General features: G+C 36.8%; 2 protein-coding genes across 2 annotated transcripts in view; both read right to left on the bottom strand.

Annotated features, from left to right (window-relative positions):
- LOC311082737 (uncharacterized protein) overlaps window positions 1–23,971 on the bottom strand; it is a 212,721-nt gene that overhangs the window by 161,070 nt on the left and 27,680 nt on the right. The gene's annotated exons all lie outside the window — the stretch shown is intronic.
- shoc1 (shortage in chiasmata 1) lies at window positions 868–18,327 on the bottom strand. Its single transcript, XM_084115185.1, has 22 exons — window positions 18,289–18,327; window positions 18,055–18,187; window positions 17,605–17,699; window positions 17,250–17,507; window positions 17,077–17,106; window positions 16,046–16,552; window positions 13,711–13,878; window positions 13,394–13,564; window positions 13,183–13,278; window positions 10,643–10,818; window positions 10,191–10,254; window positions 10,041–10,110; window positions 9,779–9,954; window positions 9,288–9,402; window positions 8,578–8,686; window positions 8,364–8,491; window positions 7,159–7,246; window positions 6,872–7,003; window positions 5,728–5,877; window positions 3,049–3,226; window positions 1,679–2,056; window positions 868–1,063 (listed from the first exon to the last, which is right to left on the bottom strand). The coding sequence occupies exons 1-22, from the start codon at window positions 18,314–18,316 to the stop codon at window positions 978–980; spliced, it is 3,336 nt and encodes a 1,111-aa protein (XP_083971311.1). The 5' UTR covers window positions 18,317–18,327; the 3' UTR covers window positions 868–977.

Below are 23,971 nucleotides of genomic sequence, written 5' to 3'. Positions count from 1 at the left end.
TTTTTTCTCCTTCGAATGACTTTGGGATTCCTGGGAAAATCTATAAATAAATAAAAAAATCAAATTTAATTACAAATTATTCAAATAATTTAAATATAAATAAAAAATATTAAGGGCCAGCTTTACTAACAGCTTTCTCCAGCGCAAACTCTTTTTTGGAGTTAAAAAACTACTGTCTGGATTTACTAAAGACACGCAGTGAGAAATTAGCACTGTAAAGGCGTGGACTGGGTTATTTTTGCGGCTGATCTTATTGCATATGCATTTCTAGGAGTTTCCCTTTCAGACGCAAAATGTATGGGAGGAAAGTATTTAAATGAATCACGCAAGGTGATTTACTAAGGTTTGCGCTAGTCAATTTACAGATATTTGCACCATTATTAATGCCCCAAAAAAGCATGTCTTAAACCAGATGGTAATTTGGTAGTAATTTTGGTAATTTGTGTTGGTCATTATGGAAATTATGGAAATGATCCGGCTGTGTAATTTGCACGTCGTCAGTAGATCATGCACAGAACTTTCTTTGGGAAGCTTTCTGGGAATTGCGCTTTTACGCTAATTAGTAAATTGCCCCTGCTTAGTAAATCTGTCCCTGAATCTAAAAAAAATCTGCAATTGTAATGAATTTATTAATCAAATAGATTTTTTTACATTTAGTTAAATAAACATGTGAATGTATAATATATAAATAACAATTTTTTTATTTTTTTATTGTAATTTCAGTTAACTTTCAGTAATTTCTGGTTCTCTGAACCAAGAATACTATAAATACACCTAAAGGATGATAGGTTAATCTTTAATATGAACAATATCTACAATATTAAAATATGTTTTTATATATATATCCATACGAACATATGGATGAACTGTATTAATTTCACATTATATTCTACATAAAAACGAAATATACATATGAACATGAGAAATATTCTGAAATTTCGAGTGATAAACTGAAGAGAGAAAGAAGCAAAAGTTTCTCAGAAAAATCTCAGTCTGGTCTGTCCGTCATTCCTGCCTGGAACTCGCTCATATAGCAGTTTTCCTCTCTTGCCGTGTGGAGGATCTGCCAATAAACACACAGACAGAAAATAATGGAGCAAAACTCTCCTGTCCTCTGGAACTGGTCTTTTGTGGTGGATTTCGGTTTAAAATTTCACATGACATTCTGTCATAATTTCTTCACTATCATGTCGTTCCAAAACTGTATAACCTTCTTTCTTCTGTGGAACACAAAATATATTTAGAAAAATGTATGTTTTTCAACCGTACAGTGAAAGGCAATGGGATCTACAGGCCTATGGAGCTAAATTAATTCATTTAGAAAATACGATTCACAAATGCTTATAAGCTAATTCACATTCACAAAATACGATTTTCAAATGCCCAACCAAATTTACAATCCCAAATGCAAGGCACAATTTCATAAATTAGCAAGTATGTATGCACATTTCTGAATGTTTTGTATTTTGCCAATATGATTTAGATTGCTGTTTGCAAATACATACACACTTTTTGTTAAATGTAAATTAGCTTATTGAGACCATTTTAGCTCCATAGATCTAACGTTGTTCAAAATATCTTTTTTGTGTTCTGCAGAAGAAAGGAAGTCATACAGTTTAGGAATGTGTGTTGCTGCATGCATGTGTGTGTGTGTGTGTGTGTGTGTGAGTGTGTGTACCACTGTGGGCGTCTTCTCCTCCTCGCCTCTTCCTCTCCTCTCCTGTCCTGCGAGGCGGATCGTTCTCAGGTGAGCTCTGGTGAGTCTGACCCTGCGGCCTAAAGCTGAATGCACAGGCAGTGTTCCTGTAACCCAGCACTTCAGGAGTGGGCAGAGGAGCCAGGGGAACACGGGCAGACCCTCGGGGAACAGCTCGGCCTGGCACTAGATTTGGGTTTTGAATGAATCCTTCACCCTGCGGCTGCCAGACGCTCGCTGTAGCTGAAGCTTGGCTGAACGGACTTGGCAAAAAGGGGTTGAATGAGTGAGAGTGAGTTGAATCTGGAAGAGATAATTCGCTTTTTCTCCAAGTTTCCTCTCCTCTTCTTCTGTTATGATCTGCTAATGTGATAAAGAAACAATTACAATTATTGCTCTGATTTTTGATTATTGATCTGAAATATTTAATTTTTACCTGTCCAAAAGGGTCTACCAACATCTACCAACACCTACACACCTACCAACCATATATATTTCCAACTGGGCAGTAAACTGTATAGTGACGTGAGTCTCTCTGTATAGTGAAATACTTTTAATTTGTCCTCTGCATTTAACCCATTCAAGTTAGTGCAAACACATTAGGAGCAGTGAGTAGTGAACACTGCAAACTGTGGACACACACACACTCGGAGCAGTGGGCAGCCATTTTGCTGCGGTGCCTGGGGAGTGATTGGGCTAAAGGGCACCTCAGTCGTTTCCTGCGGGTTTTGAGAATCGAACCCGAAACCTTCGGGTTACTCTCTAACCATTAGGCCACGACTGCCCCCGACTGATAATGATAAACTATATTTAGCATTGTCATTATTGTAATAAGAGTATAAGCAATCAAGTACAAATCAATCAGTATTTATCTATATAAAGAAGGAAGTATATATAGAAGGAAGGTACGTGCCGTCTAGGTGGTTGTAGCAATTATGTGGACATATTTTTTGGTCAGGCTGTCATACTGCATACTACGCTGTAGTATGACAGCCTGACCAAAAATTATGTCCACATAATTTAGCATTTTTCATTGAGTTATCACAAAATAAAACAATTAACTCCAAACACAGCTATGCAATATGCTTACAAAATCTTTAACAAATTTAGTTATTAACATTTATTAACTATAATTTAGTTATAGACATTTATATATTTAGACATTCATTTTAAATATATATTTAAAATCTTATCATTATTTTTAGAATTTATTTTCATATATATATATAAATAAATAATAGTTATAATGACCAAAGCATTCTTTTCTCACATTTGGTGCTTGGCAAGTAATCATTTTGGATCCTGTCTGTAAGGTTTAAGCTAATTTGTCTTCTCTAAACACTAAGACTGACCAATCAACTGGCTACGTGGCGTCTTATCCTCCAGATGTAACGTGTCAAGATCCTGAGTCCAGAGAGGCAGATGAGGATGAGGAGGGTGAGCTGGGCTGTTTATGTGTGAGAAGGGTGTATTCTCACTCTTCATGGTGGCCGTTTTGACTTTGGACTCAGCTGTAATTTCACTGAAAAGCTGCAGAAAATAAAGAGAGTGTGAAAAAAGCCATGTTTCCTTTTACATATTTTTAAGCGAATTTTGGGATATTGCATAAAAAAAACACTGGATGGAAAAATGAGCATAAAACACATATGCACTCAATTTGAGGCGGACAATCTTTTTATCTAAAAAGAAGACATGCACATAAACCACGATGGGGACCCATTTAACAAATACATTCCTTTTATGCGAAACAAAAAACTCACGTGACTTTGCCTTAAAGCGATACTCTCGCCAAAATGCAACCTAGGGTCTTTTTGTGAATCTACCCGAGGCAAACTTTCATTTAAAAGCATAATTAGGGTGACTTTTAAGATTGACCGTATTTTCGTTTTCGGTCAAATTGTCTTTTGAATGGGAGTGCTTGGGGCTCGACTATGATAGCATCAAAATCACTATTTTTAAAACACTAAGGAGGCTCAACACAACATGAAACTTTGCTCGAAGTATCACCAGGGGCTCTACACATGAACTCGAGCATTGAGAACATTGTTTGTGTACACAGAGTTTACTAAAAAGAAAGATTTTGAACAACTCACTGTAGCTGTTGTTGTGTCCGGCCGCCGGCATTTTGACAGTCAAAAATAGTCGATCTCCAAATGCGAATGAACTGACTCTGAATTTTAGTATTGCTTCTTATATGAGGATCCTTTTTCAAATACAAGGTCAATATTGATTTTCACTAACGACAAAACAACAAATTATCCGTGAATTTATATGGAACTAAGCTTTAGGAGCTTTCCATCTTTACTCTCCTCCCTGTTACGTTGCATTCGGAGATCGACTATTTTTGACTGACAAAATGCCGGCGGCCGGAAACAATCCGGAACCGGAAAATCTTTTTTTTTTTTTTTTTTACCGAAAACAAAAATACGGTCAATCTTTAAAGTGCCGTTTCCATTCTAATTATGTTTTTAAACAAAAGTTTTCCTTGGTTAGATTCACAAAAAGACCCTAGGTTGCATTTTGGCGAGAGTTACGCTTTAACAGAGGATGTGATTAATTAAACTGGACTAACCAGTGGATCAATCTCATAGCAGAGAATCTCAAATGTTGGTTTGGTCATTCTGAAATGCCTGATCCAAAGTCTGTCATAAATTTATTTGGTATAATAACCACCCAGATGCATCTCACAAGATTGATGCATCCGCCTCCAAACGCAAGATAACATGACAGTGTTTTTTCCGTTTCATCTGCAGTGCGCTATGAGGCGGAAGTCATTTATGATGTACAAAAAAGAGCAACAGTGGCTTCCCCAACTGACCCTTCGCAGGGAGTTTGATTGACAGGCGATCTGACCAATCATAATCCGCCGAATCCGAGTGTACTGACGTCTTTCCGTGGTTAAAACAACATTCCTTCTTATGTTCTCATGTTTATTTGATGCTAGAAATTAACTAGAAGGAAGAGATGATCGGTTCACGAACAGCTTTAAGAGGCTCTGCAGCGATCTGTCAGACACATTAAAGAGCCACAAAACGGTATTTATTGTTTACATTTCTTTACAAAAATGACCAAATGTCAAAGTTGAGACTTCATATCAAAAATAACCTGGTCTCTCCTGTCTGTCAGCGTGTTGTCAGTGTCCTCTTTGCTCCCCCGATGTATTTTTCACTGTGTGAGAACATGGTGGGGCATGGCTTGTTGGACATAGCAACAGTAACTAAAGGGGGCGGGTCTTTGCAAACGGTCAATTGCCCTATCGGTAAGCCCCCCCCAGTTTTTGACCTTTACTGTACATGACGTGAGAACAGTCTGAGAACATGGACTCACTAACTTTAATTGTAACTTAATGAGTATGACAACCAGAAAATGAACGTTTTCGTCTTCATTGGGTTTGGGGTTGAATCCTTAGGGAACCAGGTTACTGCGCTCACATCATTGATATTATAAATAAACCGGGCTTCAGTTGTATAGCGCAGATAATTGGTCCGTTTGCGCAAATCTTATCACACTTTTGAAACGCGCTGCACAGTACAGTGATTCAATACATTAATACACATGCCCATCCTGTCAGGATACATGGAATCAGTGTTACAAATACCCCAGGGCACATCGTTTTACCATTTTTGTAGCATAAACACCATAAAACCCACGAGAGCTTCGGATCTTCCAATGTTTATCTATAGCGCTAAAACCTAAAGATGTCCGAGTTCCGGTCCCCATGCAACTGATACTCAACTGCCATTGGCTCATCTGCGTTCAAGGGGAGGGGCTTACCGATAGGTCAACTGCAGCAACTTTAAATTTTATTACAGACATTTTGGACAAATTTCCTAGAAAGTGACAATTTTGTTCTCTTAAACACATGGGATGGAAACGGTGCTTCATTCACAAATGATTTATGCAATATTCCGATTTTGCTCAAGATAAATTCACAACTTTAGATTGAAACATAGTGACTGTCAACAAGACTGATTAACCAACAATGTGCCCTGTGACAGTTTGATTTTGGATACTAGTTTCACTAGTAGTACCTTAATGACTTTGTGAGGGATCTGTGGGAACATTTCCTGCAGCTCGGAGAAAGAAGCTCCCAGCAGCCACTGCAGCGATGGAGCTCTCCTCAGCATCAGTTGAGCAACCAGAGGATTAATGCAGGGAAACTGCAATAGGCAATGCTCTGCCTAAAATAAACACACATTAATGCGTCAGTGAATTGAGCACACAGAATGATATTAAACTTTCAGCTCCATCTATTGGAAGAAAATCTTGTGAGGTTGATAGTTTTGCATTTGTCACACTCATATTAACTGTGTTACTAGCTACTTAATTACTAGCTACTGATTGGACATGCTCAAAATATCAATTTCCTTTACAATTAGGGTAATAACTTGAAAAATCTTGGTTGTAATTAACAAAATAAGCATAATTATCTAAAATAATAATAAATAAATAAAAAAACAGCTTGTGTGATTTTGTTGAACTCATTCAGAATGAAGAATGACTTTGATATTGTCTGATTTTATAAAAAAAAATTTTTTTACATCTAACAGTGTTGACAAATAGTAGGGATACAGCCATGAAATGTTATCTTAGATGAAATATTATGAATATCTTAGGTATGTTTTAACTGAATTGAAAGTAAAATGTTATTTTTTTATTTTATTTTGTCAAATTGTATTAACCTACCATGCTTCCAGAGACATGGCTCTAGTTCTCATTCGAAAATGCGGGAGAAACATTATTTCTAATTTAATCAAGGACAACTCATAAATAAATATTTTTTCAATATTAATTTGTGCATTTTTAAAATGTGTAATAAAGGTGCAAAAATTCAAATAAAAATCTGAAAAGAACTCAATATTTCATTTTGTGTTCTCGGTTCTAATTTATAATGTATACAACAAAGCATTTTAAAAATACAACAATGGTTCTTTTTAAATTTTTCTTCTCATGGTTAAAATGGAAATGCACGCAAATGTACAGGGACCATTTCCATTTATCTTTAACTTTAATAAATATATTAATCTATATTAAGTACTGAGTTATAGCCTGAGGACAGATGATTTTAGGGTCACTGATGATCAGTGACAAAAAGTCATAATTTTAATGAAATAAAGAAAAATTATAATTTTTACAATTTTTACGTGCTATGAACATTTTAGAACTGTCATTCACCTTTGTGGGCCGCACACTGAGCCAGTCTCTATCCAACCAGCTCAGTCCATCTCTCTCTGAATTCATCAGCGTATGTAAAGAGATCTGATAGATGTAGCTAGCTATCTCTTCTTCCTCACACACCATTAACACCTGAAACAAACATACGCCACATGCCATGGTCAACAAATATACACAAAGTATTTTTCAATAGCATAAAACAGAAAATGTCAAACCTGACATTGGTATAACCTTTAGAATTTCTTTTGAGATTTGTTATCCGCTGTTAAAATTGCCATAATAAATACCTTGACATCAAACTTCTCAGACTTGCTTCTGAACAACACAGATGCAGAGTAGATGTGAACCAGATTGATATAGATGTTACTGGAAATCCTAAAATTGGAGGAAAATAGTGTTTAGTCTTTGAATCTTCATAAATAAAACTGTGTGTCAGTCACGGTTGCTGTTTTGTCTTCTGTTGGCTATGAACAGGAATCAACACATAAAGCTTCACAGTACAGCTTTTCTGTATAGATGGAATTTAAAAAAAAAGCACAACCACAATTCAGTATGCAAACAGTGCAGTACTGAATATTACTGTATAATGAAAAGTGGCAGTCCAATATTTCAACCAGGCCGATTAATTAGCTGATATTTGGTCATTTAACAGAAGTACCCTAGTGAAAAAAACTATAACAAAATGTATTTAAAAAACAAGTATTTCATCATACTACAAATCCATTAACATATTTACTGACATATCGCTTGAGACTTACTGATAAAAATATTAAAATTAAACTTTATTTGGAGTTCTTCTTTATTGCATTAAGCCTAAAATGTGTTTTAATGTCACTATTAGTAAGGACAGTATGATCTCTGTATAATATCAGTCTTTAAAGTATACTTTAGTACACTAGTACACTAATGTACAATTGCAGGGTATTTATAATAAGTACATAAATATGTAATGTATTTGGAGTATACTTAGCATAACAAAAATGTATTTCAAATACATTTTGGTATATTTATTTTTCACTAGGGTAGTCATTCCATTGTGTCAATTCCAATATCTTTCAACAACCTTGCAACAAAAATATTCATAGTATATCAATATCATCTATATTTGTATTTTGAGCTAATATAGTGTAAAATAAAGGTTCAACTACTGTATTTCATATCAGCATTATATCAGTCTTCTCTGGATACTGGTTTTGGCATCGGCCATTATGGCAACTAATCAGGTTTCAGCAATAAATATGACTTGTAAAATTAAAGATATTCACCTGGCAACAATAATATTAGAATTTTGTACAATTATTTTTTTTGTGCTGGGGTCAATGAAAATCAGAATCAGAAAGAGCTTTATGTTGCCATTGCAAATTTTGCCATTACAAGTAAATAAATTAACTACCAGCCCAATTGGGGCTTCAGAAACAAATCCTTACTGTCGAGCCCTGATAATAATGAATGGTGACATGATCACACAGATGTAAATGTATTTGAAACTGACAGCGCCCTGTGGTTCTCGGCACAGTGCAGGATGAGCCAGCAACGGCTGAACTGCAGAGATAGGGCTGAGAGTCTCTTGACGACACGCTCAGATGCTTCTCCAATCTTCTTCTCCAACTCACTCAGCTCCTGAACACACACACAGGATTTACATGTTCAGTCCAGGGTCACATTGTGAATGGTGGTCTGGTGAGCAAGTGTGTATTGAGCGTCACCTGGATGAGGATGGTAGTGGTCTCATCCACAGTGATGACATCATAATGGGTTCCACCCAGCTGCAGTGCAGATGGAGAGTGTTTCCTCTCCAGCAGAACAATATTGTACCTGCCAACAACAGTCTCTGTGCATCAGTATACACTCTTTATAAAGCTTCTTAAATAAAGGTTCTACATTGGCATCTATGGATCCATGAAAAAAAGGTAGGTTAATCGTCGATCTAAACTGCTGCTGCGTTACGCACACACACAGAAGCGCGCATCAAATGTATTGTAAACTCTGTTCTGTGATTTATCAATAAAATAGCTTAGAAACTGAAAAGTTCTCGCATACATTTCTAAACTAACTAAAAACCACAGCTTCACTATTAGTAGCAATTCACACGCAATCGATCTCACACACTAATGCATTCACATAAATGTAATCTTTACCGTGCTACTTAATCTATAACTATAACTAACGAGCAGAAATCTGTGAGAAATATAACTACCCAAAGACAGAAGAACTGATAAAAATAAGCTGTTATGTAGGAGTGCTGTCATTTGCCATATATGTGCACAAGGCAACCCGCGTTCGAGTCTCTTATTTTTTCATCAATGACGTCATCAGTCGACGTCGACTCTCATCTCGTCACATAAATGTCGACTTTAAAAAATCTGAAGTCGTTCAACCCCATATATACACACACACACTACTCTGAGTAACTCACGTTGTCTCCAGTGTATGCTGCATCTTTAAGCGGTTCAGTAAACCATCAGTGATGAGCAACACAAACGGAATAGTGTCCAGATATGATTTAGCAGTTGATTCTTCTGGGATATCTCCTACAGACGATCATAACAAGATCATAACAATAAAGAAGCTTATTATAGAAACAATAATTCATAATTTTAAATTAGTAAAATTTGTACCTGTAATTGTATATGAATGTTTAACATAGTGTTTGAATGCTGTGTTAAAATACAGGAAAGATATCTCTTCCAAGCTAATTCAACCAGCCATAACAAGCAACCGGACATCTGACCAAACACTTGGATTCTATTTCTGCATTATCAAAATGAAAAGGCCTACTAACACTGAGATCTCATTGATAAAGAATCCCGCTCCACATAATTGTGCATTAAACATCAAATATGTTCTAATTGGCTGTGATTACTGATGTTACAGCATCATGTGAGCATGAAGGATTGTTGGACTGACTGGTTTCAGGCACTGCAGTGGAGAAGGAGATAAAGTTGACGTTTCTCTCTGAACACACACTGCCGAAGGGCGAGTGGCCTACGCAGGAAAGCTCAAACACCACGCTGAAACTCTGCCATGGGAAATCAGGACCGATGTGCTGACTGCACACAACGACACACCTACTGTAGGACAATCTGAGGAGAAAGGAGACGGACATAACACATTAAATCCACACCTCATGTATTTAGTATACACCTTAGAGATAAGGACAAAAAGAGACCTGTCCATCACTTCTCTGCTCACTACTTTAAGCTTTCCTTCATCCGGGACGATTTCAGACACAGCGTTTTCTAAACACACACACGCACACACACATCAGGCAGGACAATCACTGCATAGTAACAATCTTGTTCTTGAGAAAATAACTCACCTGATACCTGGTTGAGAGCTGAGAGCAGCTTTTTATTTACACTGTTCACTGTCAACACTAGAACCTGCTCACATGCAATAACAGTCATTACACATTCACATTCTGTAAAATGTGCTTTGTTTGAAAAGTATGCTTAGTCAAGTTAAGTCAATGTTACAGTATGTGTATAGCGCTTTTCACAATACATATGGTTTTAAAGCAGCTTTACAGTAAATCATGATGTTAATTTTCTATATCTTAATATCTTAATTCCTTAGTCGAATTTAGTAGATAAGAGCTGGGCGATAACATAGTTTACATTTTAGTATATATCACTTTACGTGAATGTACTGTATGTATGCAGATAAGGTTGGATACACATATACAGTTATTGTTTGTTTCGAGCTTACTTCAGAGCTGAAGCACAAGTCTTAACTCTAAATAACTCTAAATAACTCTGTATGAAATCTCACTCTTGTGTTGTGGTTGGCGTGGGAGTTCATCCATGTGTTGATTTGTTCCTGGAGCTCCAGTAGTTTAGGGTTGGACTCCTGCCTCTTCTGACTCAGATACTGCAACACCTCAAACTTCCTCAACAGCTCATCCAAACGGCTCAGAGTACAGGAGTCCTTCGCCTGAGCCAGGTACTCTATTCAAAGACAGATTTTACAGGTGTGTGAGTAAAGCTATACAAAAGCTACGCTGTAACGATCAAATCACAAATGAGATCTCAGTTGTTTGTGCCACACTGATGCTGCTTCTTAGAAAAAAAACAAAGTAATCTCACATGCATCTCCTCTAGAGCATGAGTGAATAATTATATCATATATAAAAATAAATAAATGTGAAACTGAAATCACGTTATAGCTTGTGCAGTTATGAAATCTAAGGCTGTGATTTAAGTATATAGTCTACGAGCTTCAGAGTGAAGAGTGGCACTGTGTTACATGCATGCAGTTAAGTGTTTTTTTAGCATCAGAGCACCTCACTTCAAAGTAAATGCTGCTTTTCAAAAATGATTCTGCTCAAATAAAATCTGATGATTTGAATATTTGAAAGTGAAGTTTTTAAAATGAATATTAGTATTTTAACTTGCAGTGTAAAATAAAATAATTATTAGGCATATAATTATCAAAAAAAATATTTTTTTATTTTACAGTACAATTGTAATTTACAACAGTAATATATTTATATCTTAATTATAATTCATTAAAACATATATATAACCAACATATATATAACAATAACAAATCAGCCCTATATAAAATAATTTTAAAATAAAAATAATCAAAACACTTACTAAAAAAAGACAAATATTTTATGTTTGCTTAAAATACTTTAGACATTGACATCGGGTCATAGCAGGGTGCTAAAGTGCCAACTAGTTTCTCCTTATGGAGGATCCCTTTACCACTCTACAGATAAAGCGTTGTCGGGAAAATTCGGTTTGCATATCTATCCCGAAGTGCTACAATTCTGTATCAAAATGTTAAGGCCAGACAAGTAGTTTTTTAAGGCTTGGTTTGTAGGGAATTATAAACCTGCGCACATATATTCAAACGCGCATACCAATAGACTGAACTCGCAATACGCATGTGCACGCCATCAGCGTTCTCACAGGTTTCGCGTTTAAAGTCTGTGTAGAGTTTCCTGTTCAAACGGTGTTGTGTTAGCGGCCCCTAAGTTAACAACTAATGATCGTTGCGTCCGAAGTGAATCAATCAAATTAACTTTAGCTGGAAAATAACTTTATTCAAGAACTGCTATAAAGCCAAAACAATCTCTGTTACTTTAAACTATCCTTGTATCTCTGTAAAGCCGCATTGGAACAATCTACATTGTTAAAAGCGCTATATAAATGAAGATGACTTGACTTGACTATGTGCACTTGCATGTCATTAACCAATACCAGAGAACTGTGAACATGCAACGTGTGTTGTTAAATTAATGAAACATTAATTGAAAACCTCAGGGGGTGCTTCAAGTAAATACTTTAAGCCTAAGGGGTTTAGCTGACAAAAAAAAAAGTTTAGGAAACCGTGCTCTAGAATTTTATAAGAGATCTCAAGAATGCCTCAGATAACAAGATACGAAAGTCTGCAATCAAACGTCAAAGATCTCAGTGTGAACATTTATCATCCAATCTTCCAAGACAAATTATCTGAGATATGCTATCCACATTAATTTGAAAGCTCTATGTTAACAGACGAAATCCACTCCTACGCAATGAAAGAGCGACCTCTCAGTAATATAGAGACAGAGCACAACGCGTCATAATCTGAAGACCACGCCCACTGGGGGGGAAAACAATCCAAACGTCTCCATTGACTTTGCATTGCGAGAGGCTGCCTCCTTGTCATTTATGACTTATAACAAAAGACAGAAAAATGCCTAAAAGCTGCTATGTGACAAGGTGTACAGCAAACAAGCTAAAAAAAACAGAAATACGTTTTTATAATCTGTCGACCCCAAAAAACGAGCGTTTAAGGACACAAAAGTTGGTACAGGCTGGAACGAATGGGTAAATTGTGGGATCCTGACACTCAGTATGCACTAAAAAAATGCAGTAAACATTTTGTCACTGGTAAGTCAAATATCCAAATGTCAGTTTTATATATTATATTACTGTAAGCTAAGCTATACTGTCGCCGATTACGTTCCCTGCTCCAGTGGACGTAGCTCTCAGAGTAATATGACACCTTGCGCTCTGTTTCAATTGCCTGCTGTATCCACTTTTGTGTCCTTAAACGCTCGTTTTTTGGGGTCGACAGATTATAAAAACTTATTTCTGGGTTTTTTAGCTTGTTTGCTGTACACCTTGTCACATAGCAGCTTTTCAACATTGTTTTGTTTTTTGTTATAAGTCAGAAATGACAAGGAGGCAGCCTCTCGCAATGCAAAGTCAATGGAGACGGTTGGATTGTTTTCCCCGCCGGTGTGGGCGTGGCCTAAATACGCTCTGTCTCTATGAGACCATAGCTATGAGACATGAGTGTTTTTTTCTAATATTTACCAGTGGCTGCGTTGAGGTCACATCTGAACAGGACGTGTTCCTTCAGCGTTACCAGAATATGTAGCAGTGCCATCTCATTAAACACACTGTCAGCATCTGCCACATAAATAATACAAAACCATCTTATTTAAAAACGATCATGTGGTGAGATATGGATCCACTACAGACTCCTGTGCATTCTTATATTGTGTGAGAACGTGTCTCTTCTGACCCTGTTCTGTCCGAAGCATTCGCTCTTGCTGCTTTAGGAGGAATCGTGTGAGTTCGGAGGACAGAGTGCCAAAGTCTCTGTTGTTCAAAGCAGAGATGCCCAACTTCTGCATTTTTCCCAGAGAGGGCAGAGCCAACGCATGCAGCTCCCTATATGCATCTCGCTGACTCTCTACAGAAATACACAGAGAAATACAGTGAATCATTTCAACTAAACAAATAAATTATTAAGAATATACAACAAAAAAAAACATGTAGTTTGTGCTTACAGCAATTTGTTAATCTAATGTTATTCAAATATTTCAGATCTGCTGATACCTGTGGCTTGGACGTATACAATCTTGCTGATGGTCTCTTGTATCTCTTCACAGGGAAAGCTTTTCTCAGTGGCAATGACAATCCTTCCTGTATCTGAGGCGTGATTCACTGCATTTATTCTGTTATCTAGCAAAGCTTTTCCAGTGGGATTCTGACACCTGGTTACCTCTGAAAGATATTAGACTTTATCACTTTAAGTCAATTCATTGCTTTGTTTTGACAGTTTGCAATAATTGTGATCTCAATCTTTGTCATCTTTTTTTTTTTGATGTACTTGTGTCAATATATTCAATATAACTTTCAGAATGCAAACCTTCCTACCCAGTCAAAACATTTTTTTTTTTAATTAAAACTAAGCAGCAAAAATTACTAAAGAAATCTTTCTTGTGGAGTCACAACAATGAATTTATTAACAAGCGCCTGTCAACGTCAACATGACCTATTCTGTAACAAGCAGGATAGATACTAAAGCAAAATAAGATACTTGTGTTCCGTTTGTATAACTAACACTAAAAGATGTCAGGGAAGACCTCCAAACTTTTTGCAGTTCCTAGACATTTGTTAACAAAAAAAAAATGTTTTTTCAAATATGATTGAATCCCTTCAGCTCACCCAAAAATGATTTTTAATTTTAAATAGTTAACCCAAAAATTGTGGTCTTTTTTTCTTTTTTTTGCAAACAAAACACTTGTTATTAACACAATTAATAACAGAATTTTCATTTTTGGGTGAACTAACCAAAAAATTCTGTTATTAATTTCTCACCCTCATGTCGTTCAACATCCGTGAGACATTTTCGGAACACAAAAGAAGATATTTTTGATGAAATCCGAGAGCTTTGTGTCCCTCCATTGGGAGCTACGCAACTACCATTCAAGGTCCAGAACGGTAGGAAAGTCATCATTAAAGGTCCCGTATTATGCCCCTTTTCACAAGATGTAAAATAAGTCTCTGATGTCCTATGATGTGTATGTGAAGTTTTAGCTCAAAATACCCACAGCATTTTTACAGCATGTTTAAATTGTGATTTTTTGGGGCTCAGAAAAACGTTCTGTTTTAGTGTGTGCCCTTTAAATGCAAATAAGCTGCTGCTGCACGGCCCAGGGGGCGGAGCTTCACGAGCTCGCACTCAGTCTCTCAGGACAATTTCATCTCACGGAATGATGATAATATCAGAAACTCTCAGTAACCGTGTTCATTTCGAGTCGGACAATAATGCCTACAGAGTCAGAGTGCTGTATGGAGATGGAACAGGTATAGTTTAGTAGTTTAATTACGGTTATAACGTATTTGTCATCTGCTTGTATGTATCCATTATTAATAGCCTACAAGTCTGCTGTCTGAATGATGATCAAACATATACTGATGAGTTTAGTTTTACTCATATACTAAAGTTTATTGTACATCACACAAAAGATGAAGCGTCAGTTTTACTTCAGAAAATCACCGTAAGAGCTGAGTAAAAGATACAAAAGATGAGTTTATGTGCGCAAGTACATAAACGATTTCGAGTTGAGGGAGAATTTTCTTTAAAACAAAATAATTCCACCTCGTCTTCAGCGGCTGCCTCAGATTTCGGGAGTAAATAGAGAGAGCTATGTGGATTAATACATCCAGCCACACAACACCTACAACGCTTGGGAGACATTCTCGTCAGCAGCTGTGAACGCGATCAGGGCGGGTCTATGTTGAAACGGCAGTGTCTGTCAACACTCGTGGGCGGGGCCTGTGCTTAGTGATGTCACTAAAACAGCATTCTGAAAACAGGTCGTTGGGAGACACTGCTGATGATTTATGGGGATTAATAAAAAAGGAGTGAGTGAATATTTATCACTATTGGCTGGTTGTGTACACACTGCCAAAACACATTTATGTCCAAACAGCATGCAAAAGTGAATTTTGCATAATAGGGGACCTTTAAAGTAATTCATGTGACTCCTGTGGTTTAACCTAAATTTTGTGAAGCAACACTAGGGTTTTGTTTGCAAAAAAAAAAAAAAATTACCGCTTTCAAAATTTTCATTTTGGGGTGAACTAACTCTTTAAAATCACCATGAAACAGAAATAGACTATTCTTATTTTTTTTATGGAATATTATAAATTATTTATATTCATTATTTTGTTAAAATTCATGTGCACTCCAGCAACCTGTCACTCACATGAGATCGCAGGAATTAGAAAACAATAACAATCCAATCAATTCCCACCCAACTTTTTTTTCTCATTCAAGAAACGCGTTTTACTCTAATATACGTCACAATAGGGAACAAAAGTCACAATTTATGAGTCATGCTGACTTTAAACACTATTAATGAAAGTCCTGGATTCACTCTACCTGCAGATGTTGAACTGCTCCGCTGAGGTTTTTGCATCGTTATTAACGTCATAAAAGACAAGAAAGGGTTCAAATCTTCGTTAGACTGAACTACAGAATTATTTCGCTTTCTGCCTCTCAAACAGTTTGATAACAGAGATGATTTAGAGGTTATGTTTTCTCTTCTCTGTTCTGACTTCTCAGGAAGTTTGTGTATAGCGGATATCACTTCAATATCTTTAACGCAGTGCTTCAATGGAGACGACTTGGACATCTCGACCACTTTAGAAAAGCGGTGTTGCTTTTCTGAAAGACATGTGGAGGAATTTGTCTGACTCTTGTCTGATTTTTCTGGTGGACTAGACATGCGTTTCTCCATCTCTGCAGCTTCACAGTCTCTTCCTCCAGCTGTTGTCATTATAAAGAACTTCACAGTCGTCCCTCTCTCCACCTGTGTAGGTACGACTGACTGCACAGGCTTACTCTGGGAAAGGTGAACTGCAGTGGGATGGCTTGAAGGTGGCAGTGCTGAGAAACCAGAGTAAAACATTTAATTTGAGCTCAATCAACAGCATTTGTGGCATAATGTTGATTACCAACTTGTATTATTTGAGCTGTAACGTTCTTGTCATTTACACAGTTGATTTAGGCTTTATGGTGTTGTGTTGTCATGAAAACAAAGTTGTAAAATTCAAACTTTACACAGAAAGGGTAAGAAATTGTATCACTTAAGTCATATTAACATGCATATTGTTTGTTTCTTGTTGCTATACTACTAAAACGATGAGTATTTTAATTTATTGGCCCCTTTCGCTTCCAATGTAAATGCCTTACTGTTTCCCAGATTTGCTGTTTTAAAGGAAAATGAGGGTGGAAGATAATTGTTGAAAGAGTTCCTTCAAGGCTAATAGTGAACACAACAGATCTTCCATTTTCCAATTTGCTCTGTTCACGCCTCAAATATGCATAATAGCAATGTTTGCAAATGATCATGACTGAAAATATATATGTAGCTCGTGATTAAAACGATGAGAGAAACTCAAAAAGCTCACCAGCGTCTGAAGGGCATTCACCCAGCAACTCTGTAAAAACACAACATTAACATACAGAACTTTGAGAAAAATGTAATATAATACCTTAAAACCATTATATATAAAGAGTAATATTGCAGTGTCATTTAAAATAGATATTTTACATACAGGCATACTTCACTATAAGATCTTACCATTTATTTTCCGAATGGACAGTGGTGAGAATATTTCATCTATGTGCGACTCTCTCACAGCTGTCTTGCATTCTTCTGTGGACATTTTCTCAGTACAGACGAGGAGATTTCTGAAATTTTCAGGCAACGTCACTGTACCGTCTGTGAGATGAAACTGGTTGTCTTTGGGTTCTGGGACCGGTTCCATCTCCACCTTCAGTGGTGTAAGAAGCTCTGGAAGTGACTGAATGTGGACCAAGGGCTTATTAACCTGTGGTTCTGTACACACAACACAATGGAGGTCAACGACTATACACACTTTATGGATATAAACCAGTGCAGGTTTCTCACATTGCTATCTACATATCCACATTACCAGTAAGTAAAGACTGAGACACACATTGGAGATTTTTCTCTGCCATCCAAACTGCTTTTTCCATATTTTCACAATGACTGTCTGACATGAAATGCCTGGGAAAAAGTATAGTACATATTATTTCCTGCGTCATATGAATTATTATGAGTAGTTTTTTCATTGATCTTAAGTCAAAATGAAATCAAAACAGACCATATTTACTTTATTAATTCCCATGCATGGTCAACTTATTGTGAACAATTCAACTTTGCACATTATTCCCCCAAAATAATTGAAAATGTCACATTATGGAAGCAAAATTGATTGTAAATGCCGTTTCATGTTGGCTTGAAAAATGAAAACAAACCTTTTGTATATGTCATGGAACATCTACAAGTTGCAGTAAAGACATTTACTGCAACAAACATTCACAGCATTCTCTCCTTGTTTTAACAAATGCAACAAACTCACTGCTTATAAACTGGTGACAGTACTTCAGCTGACAGCTGTCTGCTGGACATACACAGGTCTGGTAGACACAGCGTGTGATTACAAGGTGAAAGAGGCAGGTCTAATTCCATCTCAGCAGAAACCCCTGAAGCAACTGGAATGAAAGGTTTTGAAGTCACTGGAGATTAGAAGAGCAATCTACAGAAGGAAACACTCTTTGATCGTGATTAAATATGAACAGTCAATACACACTACCTGGAGATTTTGGCTCGTTAAAGGTCATGTTAGCAAGGCTGCTTTCAGCCATTTGCAGGACCTCCAACTCAGTCGTGTGTTTATAAGCAGAAGTGGCTATTTTAAAAAAAATAAAATGATTATTGACATTTTATGAAATGCAATGGCCCCAAAAAGTCTGATTGTAATTGCATTAGATAACAAAATATAAAAGCAAAAAATGCCGTTTTTCTGAGAAATATTTGCAATGACTTTCAATTAACTGGTGTTTGAACAGTGCAATTATTGTTTTATTTAAAACCTAACAAATGTCTTTTTGTCAAATGTTTAGCTTGGAAGTTGTACTTGTGCTTCATATTTTGTTATCTAATGCAATTATAATCAGATGATTTTATTAAGCGTGACTCGTTTCCAACTACTCTTCGGGGCCATTGTATATTTTTTGCAATGTATAGGTCAAGTTTTACCTTCTTTAAGAAGATCTTTTAAGGGTAAACATTCTTCCATTTGTTCTCGGGTGACATTTAGAAAATCTTGCATTTTTGCAAAGGGAAAAATGGGCTCTTGTCTTCTGGATGAATCCATACAAACTTCAACAGGCAACATTAGTGACTGTGGAGAAATCAGGCTGGTATATTTGTAATATTAAAACTTCTTCCTAAGCTGCAAAAAGCACAAACAGATTTTTTCATTAAGATGATTCAGTTTTGTAGTTTACGTCTTCGTTCAGTACTGCCTCTTTTTTGAACTCCTCTGTAACATTTCCTCCAGTAAACGTGGCGCCAGTTACTTCATCTAAACCTGCATCGTATAAGGCACAGTGTCTAGGAGAAGGAAATATGGGTGAAAATATAATTTCAGTGCATACATATGCATAATAGATTTTTTAAGTAACAATCCTCTCTTCGCAGACTTTTCTTTAGGGCTCTTTTTAAAATTCTTTATGGGAGAAAGAAATATATTGTATGTTGTACCTAAAAACAACCCCTTCTAAAAGATTTACTGATGAATTGAGAACAGGATCCGAGACAGCTATGATCTTCAGCCTCTGAAGCATCGTTTGAAATGGAGGCATGTGGCTTTTGAACCGCTGCAAATGATCACTGAATATCACCTCCTCTGGCAGACTGAGATCTGAGATTTCGGAAACAAGTTAAGGAAGGATTATCATCCTTTCATTGTGACTTCTAAGGACCAAGAACGTATAAAGATCCTTTTGAAATCCCTTTGAAAGCAAGCCATGTGATGTGCTGGGAATTTTTAGCACACATTTTTTAAGTAGAACATCAAAGCCAAAAATCGACTGGACTGATATAAAGTGGTGCAGTATTCAGAAATGACACAAAAATATAAACAAATTATTACTAAATACTCCAAATCCTACCATCACTGGTAAAGCAACATGCATCTGGCATACATGGACTGAAACTCTCTTCCCAAAGTGATCTGATGGCACTGCTCTCAACTCCATCTAAAAGCCAGAAGACTTCTGAGGTCCCAATACTGCACTGAGAGGCAGGATTAGAGCTGGGAACCACTTCCTCTAGTCCTCTTCCTGTCTGCAACACATTGAGCCTAAACACAACACAGCTCAATGTGAAGAACCTGTATTTAAACACAACTGAGAGAAATTCAGGGGCCGTTTACATAACAGTTTTCAACTAAAAACGGAAAACTTTTTTGCATTTTGGCCGTTCATTTACACGACAACAGCATCTTGGGGGCCTGAAAACGCAAGTTTTTGAAAACTATACCATTATCGTCCCCATGTAAACAACAACAACGTGGAATTGTGAAAACGGTGACATCATGCACATGCATATCACATGTTCAGTTTATATGCAGTTAGTGTTTCTTTACAAAGTGACATTGCCAACACCTGGCCTGACCTGCATAATGCAGCGTTTTAGTCATTATTGCGGATCCGTGTGAACGGGGATCGTTTTGACAACGTTGTCGTCTCTACGCAAAAAAATATTCAGACTTATAAAACCGTTCGTACGCCAGAACCTGCGCAGAATTCACTTTATAAATCCCAGTCAGCGGAAGATTGTGTGCACATGCGTCTCCTCCCCGAAATAACCATATATGGAGCTTACAACGCCTAGTTTTACTATGCAGATCCTCATCTGCATATCATTTGCATATGATTATTCATCCACGTGATAACGTTTATCGGTACAAGACACATTACATTAATAAAAATCAAGTAGTTGCCTATCCTTGCCTTGTTTTTTAATACATAAATTAAATAGTGTAAAATACATTTCAGAGAAAGTTTTTTCTCAATCTTTTCCACTGGCCGAATTGTATTTTTAATTGATTTATATTTTTAATGAAAACAGATAGGCCTTGGGCATTATTTGCACGAAACTATTTTCTCAGACAATCTGGTATTATCATGATAAGCAATTATCTCTGTGGTTAAAACATTAAAACACAGCAGGCCAGAGGAAAAGTGATCAAAAACATTGCATCCACAACAAATATTTCTATTGATTGAATATAAAAAATGTTGTAACTTTTCAGTAATGATTTCATGTTTAAGTGTTTAACTCCATTAATTTGAATGGCATATTTAATCTAAATGTTTATATCATAAGTAAAACAGTTTAAATCATTATTTTATTTATTTAAACTGCGTCAGTTTCACTAAACAGCCCAACGCGCTCGCTGGCGCGGACATATAAGAAGGCATGGATATTTGCTTCAAGTGATAGGCTTGGTGAGTGAAATTATATTTGTATTATCTTTCTGTAGATGTTTAATTTTCTTTAGATTTTCTGTCTAAAAGTGACCAAAAAGACACTAATGTCCAGCTCACCATCGGTGTCGCCAAACGGCTCCATCTCAAAAACGTTCGTACGCATGGGTCAGAGTTTGCGTGCAAGTGCGCAAATTTTCCCGTCAAGTTTGTTTTTATAAATCACAACTTATGCGTCGGAAGTGGCGTACGCCTCTTTCAGGGCCTGTTTTGTGTGTACGCAACGGTTATAAATGAGGCCCCTGACCTGCATAATGCAGCGTTTTAGTCATTATTGCGGATCCGTGTGAACGGGGATCGTTTTGACAACGTTGTCGTCTCTACGCAAAAAAAAAAAAGTAAAGGAAGACTTTTCTGTCTTAGTTGATCGTTGTCGTGTAAACGTACCCTTACTCTCAGCTGGGTGTGGACACAATCTGCAGACACAAATATGAAAGCATGGATCATATCAAAGGGCATTATAGAAACAGTTCAAACCTTTCCAAACAGTCACTGTAACGTATGTTGGCCTTCAAGTAATCCATTACAGATCCAGTCACTTGTAACGTACCCATGGATATTTTGTTCGCTGTTATAAATGACACAAGTCAGTGTTGATATGTTATCATTGAATATAACAAAAGGTATCTGGGGGTGAGATAGCAACACGGATGAATGTAATGAAAGTAAATTTCCTATTCAATAAAAATCTTCTCCTTGTAAATCACTAAAAGAGCAAAACATCTCCATTGCATTACACAGAAAAAAGAAAATCATCTTGAGTGAGTATTTCATGCCACAATTCTCATTTTAGGGCTGAGATCTTCAACTCTGCTCTTGGGGACCCGCTGTCCTGCAAACTTTATTTCCTAACTGGTTCAGCACACCTGCCTGTGATTTTCAAGCGATCCTGAAGAACTTAGCTGGTTAAGGCAGTGCTTGATAAGGGTTGGAGCAAGTTCAGTGCTCTGCAGGTCAGTGGGTCCCCAGGAGCACGACTGAAAACTTCTGTTTTAGGGTAAACAACAGTATCTAGATATTAGGGCTGCGTCCGAAATGCTGAAAACTGCTTCCAAAGTAGGAAGGCATCAAGGCACATCCGAATCCAATGTTAGCTTCACCAACCGTAACTTTCAGATGCCATCTTTATTTTTTAGCTTAACTGTCACAGAATGGAAAGCACAGGACTGTGGGATATCAAACGCAGCGAACGGATACATCTATGCTGCCTTCAAAAATCGATCAGATGAAGGTATCTCAGGAGACAAGAAGTGAAGCTAACATTGGATACGGACGTCCCTTGATGCCTTTCTACCTTTCTACCTTCCGCATTTCCGCAGCCAAACTTGCCACACTTACTCCATGGTACTCGGTAAGCGATGTCTTTCAGGTGTCCATCGTGAGGGTAGACGTTACTGACTAGCTGGAACGGAACTGGAAGTTCCAACATGTTCATCATCAGTCTGCGTCTGACTGAGGCCTAAAACAGATGACACCTCAATATTTGAGGTTTATGAGCTTGTTAAAGTGTTTCATAATTTATTGTACCCTTATTCTGATTTTTATATTATTACCCCCTCCAGAACTTTTGAATAATTTATTTAATTTCATCATCTTGTATAATCTTATAGAATACAATTCCCTTTTCTGTTCTATTTTTGTTAAATTGCTCATGTTTATTCAGAAATAAAATAAAAACATCTCAATATAGGTTAACTATATTATAGTAAGTTAAGTTACATGAATGTAAATCAGTGCAGGAACTCACCTCAGTGATGTAATCAATACCTTTATACCCGACAGTCATGAAACTTGCACTTTGTTGGGTTTGACCACAGGAATTAGACATGGTGTGGTTATTCATATTGAAACCACACCAACGGATCTTTAAAAAAAAAAAAAGACCTAACGTAATACATTACAATATATCGATCAATATTACGATCGTCTCCTTTGTTGTGGATTAATCTGAATTTTTATGCGATTGGGAGTCCAGTGTCAAAGAAAAGTGCAAATTTGTTCCTCAGTTGCACGGAATTATGTGAAATGAAAACTGCTACGAAAACTGATTTTGATGTGGCCTGTCAAACGATACTACAATATACTGGGAAATGTCGCTTCTTTTGAAATGACGAACGATGACGAAAAGATGGATTACATTAATTTATACAAGATTATAGAGTTAAACGGTCACCTGTGCAATTAAAACTGATCGTGACATAAATCTAAAGTCTGAGGTGAGATATTTCTGTCGCAGCGCGCCTTCTTCACCCGGTCTGGGTGATTGACAGGATGGGGAGCTACAAACCACGCCCACCAGGCCTTCTCTCAAGATAAATCAAATAAAAATAATCCTCTCTTTCTCTCTTTATATATATATATATATATATATATATACAAAGATATACTTCATCTGATACACACCCACACACACAAGTATATATAACCATTCGGACTACACCCACAACTAAATGCCATAGGGATGCCATGCTCCCTCATAGACTACTGGCATTAGGAATGTACATATTTACCAAAATATCATCATCTGAAATAAAATAAAAAATAATAATAATAATCTGGTTTTGTATAAACGCGATTGGTGACTCAGACGGTGGCCAGACTTTCACTGTTTTCAGCATGGTATTCAGTGATGCTCTTCCTAAACAAGATCAGTGTGTGTCACACACACATATTTATATATGTGTGTTTGGGGGGAACAGTGGTAGTGCACTGCCATCTAAAGGACATATTTACGTTTTTAAAAGATTTATGTTTTTTTTTTTTAAATCTTCATGATCCATCCTTTTCATCACTGTGAAAATCAATGCTGTCTATGTGCACTCTGGACAATATTTAAATTAAATATAGACATTGGGAAACATTGATGATTGGACCTTTTTACTATTTTTCCTTGCGTGTTTCAAGTTGGTTTTCATTATAATAAATTATCCTACTGTAAAT

Source organism: Abramis brama (genome assembly GCF_963993115.1).
Source record: "Abramis brama genome assembly, chromosome: 5".
In the NCBI taxonomy this organism is placed as follows: domain Eukaryota; kingdom Metazoa; phylum Chordata; class Actinopteri; order Cypriniformes; family Leuciscidae; genus Abramis; species Abramis brama.
This window is presented reverse-complemented; position numbering and strand designations above follow the sequence as displayed.